The sequence below is a fragment of the Crocuta crocuta genome, unplaced genomic scaffold, assembly GCF_008692635.1.
Source record: "Crocuta crocuta isolate KB4526 unplaced genomic scaffold, BGI_CrCroc_1.0 scaffold886, whole genome shotgun sequence".
In the NCBI taxonomy this organism is placed as follows: domain Eukaryota; kingdom Metazoa; phylum Chordata; class Mammalia; order Carnivora; family Hyaenidae; genus Crocuta; species Crocuta crocuta.
Genome location: NW_027530624.1, coordinates 520837 through 525767, shown reverse-complemented (window position 1 = coordinate 525767; position 4931 = coordinate 520837). Strand labels below are relative to the sequence as shown.

Here is a 4931-nt window from a genome sequence, read left to right as displayed (position 1 = left end):
TGGTCTCTTCTCTACCCCCTCCCCCCAGCCATGAGTGCAGTGGCCCTGCCTCCAGGGAAGATGGGGACTTCGTGTCTCCCGGGGCCTCTGACCTGGACCAGCCCCTCTTTAGGCCACAGGGCAGCCACTGCCATTTACTATGATTGCTGTCATTTGTGGAAGGACAGAGTAGACCGCCAGGACACTGGCTTGGACCCCGGCCACCGGCCACTCACCGGCTATGTGATTTGGGCATGTCCCTTACCCTCCTGGCAGCCAGGAGGGTCTGAAAACATTCTCCCCCAAACCCCTTCACTGAGGCTCCCAATTATCCACCCACCCCAGAAACGATGGCAGAATCTGAAGTTCGGGGTGGACGTCCAGGATGACTATGAAGATGAAAACCTTTACGAGGTGAGTGGTGGGTGGGCACAGGTTAGGGGCAGGTGCACAGGGGTTCTCGCGGGATCTTCCCTGGGGTCGTCTGGGGCCAGGGGCTCAGCCGTCAGGGCGCTGAAGCCCACCGCGGCATGTCCCCCCCAGGGCCTGAACCTCGATGACTGCTCCATGTACGAGGACATCTCCCGGGGCCTTCAGGGCACCTACCAGGATGTGGGCAGCCTCCACATCGGAGACGGGGACGTCCAGCTGGAGAAGCCGTGACCCTGCGGGCTGAGCCAACCCACTGTGCTGCCAACCCCGGTGCCCCCCCCCACCCCTTCCTGTTCTCTTTTCACAAAATCTTCCCTGGGAGTGTCCTGACTCAACTTCCCCCTTGGGGATGTCCACTCTTCTTCCCTCTCAACTGCCCTCCTCCCCTCCGCACACCCCAATTCAGTTCTCCTGCTGCCTTGCCCAGCCTCCCCCCACACCCAGCGGGTAATGAGCCCTTAATCGCTGCCTCCTGGGGAGCTGATTGTAGAGCCTCCCCCTCCCTGCTCTGTCATGGCCACTTAGTGATAATAAATCCTTCCCCACTGCAGACCTTGGCAGGAGTCATGGATCTCATGGGGATGCTTTCTTCCTCTAGTGGGACCCAAGAGTCCAGGCCCCGGCCCCCTCCTTCCTCAGACCCAGGATTCTGGGGCCCCAGGCCCTGCCCACTCCCCGCACCGGGGACCAAGTAGCCAGTCTTGGCTGCCCCCCTGAGAGAAACAGCAAGTGTTTGGGGAGCTCAGGGATGAGCAGGGAAGGGGCACGGAAAGGAGCCAGGTGACCACATTCATTTCTGCATATTTAAGTCTCACAAACACAGGGGCCTGTCTCGTGGGGCCGGTGCCAGATTCGGATTCTGACCACAGCCAGGCCACACCTGTTCTCTGGGAGTGGACTCCAGGCAGGGAGATTTGGAATCTGTGGGTCTAACCTGGGGACGGTAGTGAGCCCCTGGGGAAAATGACAGAGGCCGAGGGACACAGGGTTTCTGGGAGAGGAGAGACAGGCTGAGACACAGAGATAGTGATGGAGAGAGAGCAAGTGAAAAGAAAAACTAGGAGGGGACAGGGACTCTGGGAGAGGCAGAGATACTGGGACAGAGGGAAAGCAGGGAGAGAGAGAAAGGACAGAAGGGTCCATAGAAAAAGGGACACGGAGGGGGACCCCCAGACTCTAAGGAAAGCAAGAGTTGGGGAGATGACTGCGGTGCCGATGCAGAAAGATATAGAGACCCGGAGGGGGGAAGAGAAGGGCTCTGAAGGAGTAGTGACACAGAGGAGGGACAACGAGGGGAAGCGGGGGCCCCGGGGGAGGAAAAGACCCCAACGGAGAAGGGAGACAGAGAGTGGCAGAGAGGGGCACGGAAAGAAACACGCACAGCGAGGCAAAGAAAGAAAGGAAGACCAAGAGACCCGGACGGAAAGCAAGGGGAGGCGATGGCGGACACCTGGCAGGGGCGAGAAACGTGCGGCGCCCGCCCTGCGGACTNTCGGCTGCCGGGGGAAGTGGGGAGGAGGAGGGAGCAGGCCAGGGCGCTGCCGGCAGTGGGGGGGGGCCTCCGCTGCGCACCACAGAGCCCGCGTCGGCCCCTCCCCGGGCCTCAGTTTTCCCATCTGTCAAAGGGGGCAAAGAGAGGAGAGCGAGCTAATACCTGCCGAGCGCCCAGTAAGTGGGGATGAGGGGTGCGAGGCCGGGGTCAATGCCTCCCAATTGTCTAGCGGAGGACGGATGATCATTCCCATTGTATTGGTGGGGAAACTGAGGCTCGGGGAGCGGAACCGACTCGTCCCAGGGTACACACACCGTGAGACGGAGTGGAGATGGGATTTGAACTTGCAGGTGCTTTCAAGCACCTTCCTCCAACCCCACATGCTTTAGGGCCACCTAAAAAGAAAAACGTCCGTAACTACGCCGTAGGCCGCTGTGAAGCTGAAAGTTGCAGAGCGCCGTTTGAAAGCATTTCTGGAAAGCTCTTTTGCTGGGCAGTTAATTATACCCTGAGACATGGGTTATAGAGGACAGAGCTGGAGACCTTCCCCCATTGTACAGGTGGGAAGACTGAGGGTCGGAATGAAGTAATTACTTTCTCGAGGTTACACTGCGTATCAGCGGGAAAGGTACGCTGAAACACAGGAGTTTTGCATTACAGCCCTAGAAGAAAGCGTGCGGCCGGGGCCGGTAGTGGGGGGTGGGAGGTGCGGGAATAATTAACGTACACCTTGGGAATTCAGCTGGTTCCGGTTAGGAAGGCAAGATAGTGTGGGGAGCCCACTCGGGAGACTAAGGGCCACGGGCTACTCGGAGATCTCGGATTGAGTCCTCGCCAGGGAGCTGCAACCACTTTCTAGTGGGGCTGGGGGCGGGGCAGGGTAGACTGACAGGAGCAGTCGAGATACGGAAACGCCAGTCCTCCGAGGCAGGCCAGAGCGGCCCTATCTGGCCAGCGTGGCGCAGTGGAGAGCTAGAGCGGCCGGCGGGAGGAGTAGAGTCGCCTGGGCAGTACCCTGGCAGGAGCTGGGCTAGAGAGGCTGGCGGGAGGAGTGGAGCTGGAAGCAAAGGTAGATTTGCGGGCAGCTAGAGCGACTCGGAGTTGGGGGTGGGGGACCCCGGAGCCGGCGCGCAGAGACTTCGGTTCTGGCGGCTGCGGTGGATACTCCTACGATCAGGAGCAGGTGAGGGACGCGGCCCCTGTCGGGCGTCAAACCCTGACTCCGCAGGTTCGCCCCAGCATCCCTGGCCGTGCATACCGCCACGTCCCCTGTAGGATTTGGGGCCCGTGTAGACCCGCAACGTCCCATGTAGGATTTGGGGCTGTTATAGATTCGCCAAGTTCCATACAAATTACAAGGCCCTACAGACCCACCAGCTTTCTTATGCCCCCCCCCCATGGAAACTCGGCTTCTTATTAGATGCAGGGTTCCCATCAGTCATTAGCACCTCCTAGAATCCTGAGCCCTGTAGGTCCCAGAGCTTGGGATTACCACATGCTCCTATATTCTTATAGGTCCCATGGACTGGCTATTTTGCATATGGAATCATGATTCTGTGGGATCACATGGGTGTAGACCCACCATGTGTCCAATAGAATCTGGGGCCTTATACATTCCAAGGGCCTTCATGGACTTAATTTGATTACTCTATTTTAGGTTCTTAAAGGCTCCCTCCCAGATGACCAGGGCCTAAATGTGTTATAGACCCCAAACCTTGCATAGAATCCATGCGCCCTTGTAGTCCCCAACCTGTGTCCGCTTTGCTTTAGGACTCTCATATCTAAGAACCTTCTAAACCTTCCCAGACCACCACCACCCCCAGTCCCACGCACATGACATTCCCTCTGCTGGACCCTAGGCCTTGTCAGTTGCCTATAGATCCATCTGACAGCTTCAGCCTATAATTACCCATTGTGGTAACCCCTCACCCTGTATGTCCGAAGCACCCAACCCCTCACCTTCTCTGCCAGCATCCTCTCTCAGCCCTGAGTCCCTGTGGAGCGGCTATAGCAGCAACCTGCACTCCTGCCCATGTCATGGTGCCCACATACCTCTGACTTTCCCAGATACCATAAAGAGGCCTGATACGTCTCAGCTGTGGTTCAGATTTTAGTTCCTCAAGGTTGGGTAGGGGTTCCTGGTGCTCTGAAGCGGCACATTCTGATAGTTCAGTGCATGAACTCGAGCCAGACTGTGTGGGTCTGAATCCTGGCTGTGTCCCTTATAATCTGTGCCTCAGTTTCCTCTTCTGTAAAATGGGGATAGTTATAAAACTGACCTCCAGGGGTCATTTAGAGGATTAAAGGGGTTGATCTATAAAACAGTAGCGTTGCACCTGGCACACACTCAATAGCACTTAGCGCAGATTAAGTGTTAGCTTCTTCTCGTTACCCGTGATGAGGAATGAAGAAGGTCACGGGCATCTGAGTGCACGATTTGGGGCCTGCCTGGCATGAGCATTCGCTCTCAAAATGTGTGTCCTCTCCTTTGCCCTTTTGGAACCTCCCTGCCTCTGTCGAACCTTTCTTTCCACCCCAAGTGGGAGGAGCATGCACCTTCCATGTGCGCGGTCATGTTTTCCAGGCCAGAAGTTGCAGCTGGTGGCCTGGTGAAGGTTTTCCATCTCGAACTAATCGCATGGGGTGCTTGTGGTTGTGAGCGTTGAGTTCATATGTGAGAAGCCCTGGGAGCAGTGCCTAGCACGCTGTAAGTGCTAGGTAAGTGTAGCCTTTGTCATAAGTAAGCAGTGTTTGTTGTTTGTTTTTTTGCGTTGGTTTGCAAATTTATTTATGTGAAGATTGAACGGTGCTCAGATCTTAAGTTAACCCAAACTTGAAGTTGGACAAATCCACTCTATGGAAAAGGATAAAAAGGACGCATGCCCTGGGGAGCCCACAGGATGGCACTTGAGAACTCCAGAAAGCACCATTGTCTGATGATCCTAATCAAAATCATAGCCACGGGTTATTGAGTGCTAGGGAGGAGGCCTGTGGAGGAGGGAGAAGCCTGGGTCTCAGGCCACCAGGG

General features: G+C 56.5%; 2 protein-coding genes across 4 annotated transcripts in view; both read left to right on the top strand.

The window, feature by feature from the left end:
* The window catches only part of CD79A (CD79a molecule), a 3622-nt gene extending 2661 nt beyond the window's left edge, over window positions 1–961 (top strand). Inside the window, exons 4-5 of the mRNA XM_077768163.1 lie at window positions 325–393; window positions 523–961. Of these exons, the coding sequence (XP_077624289.1) occupies window positions 325–393; window positions 523–642 (189 nt within the window). The 3' untranslated portion in view covers window positions 643–961. The remainder of the gene's footprint in view (window positions 1–324; window positions 394–522) is intronic.
* Window positions 962–2986: 2025 nt separating this feature from the next.
* ARHGEF1 (Rho guanine nucleotide exchange factor 1) overlaps window positions 2987–4931 on the top strand; it is a 17707-nt gene continuing 15762 nt past the window's right edge. For 2 of the 3 annotated variants that reach the window (XM_077768161.1, XM_077768160.1), the window contains exons 1-2: window positions 2987–3086; window positions 4488–4621. The gene's annotated coding sequence lies outside the window, so the exon portion shown is untranslated. The remainder of the gene's footprint in view (window positions 3087–4487; window positions 4622–4931) is intronic. The other variant, XM_077768162.1, reaches the window with a different exon arrangement.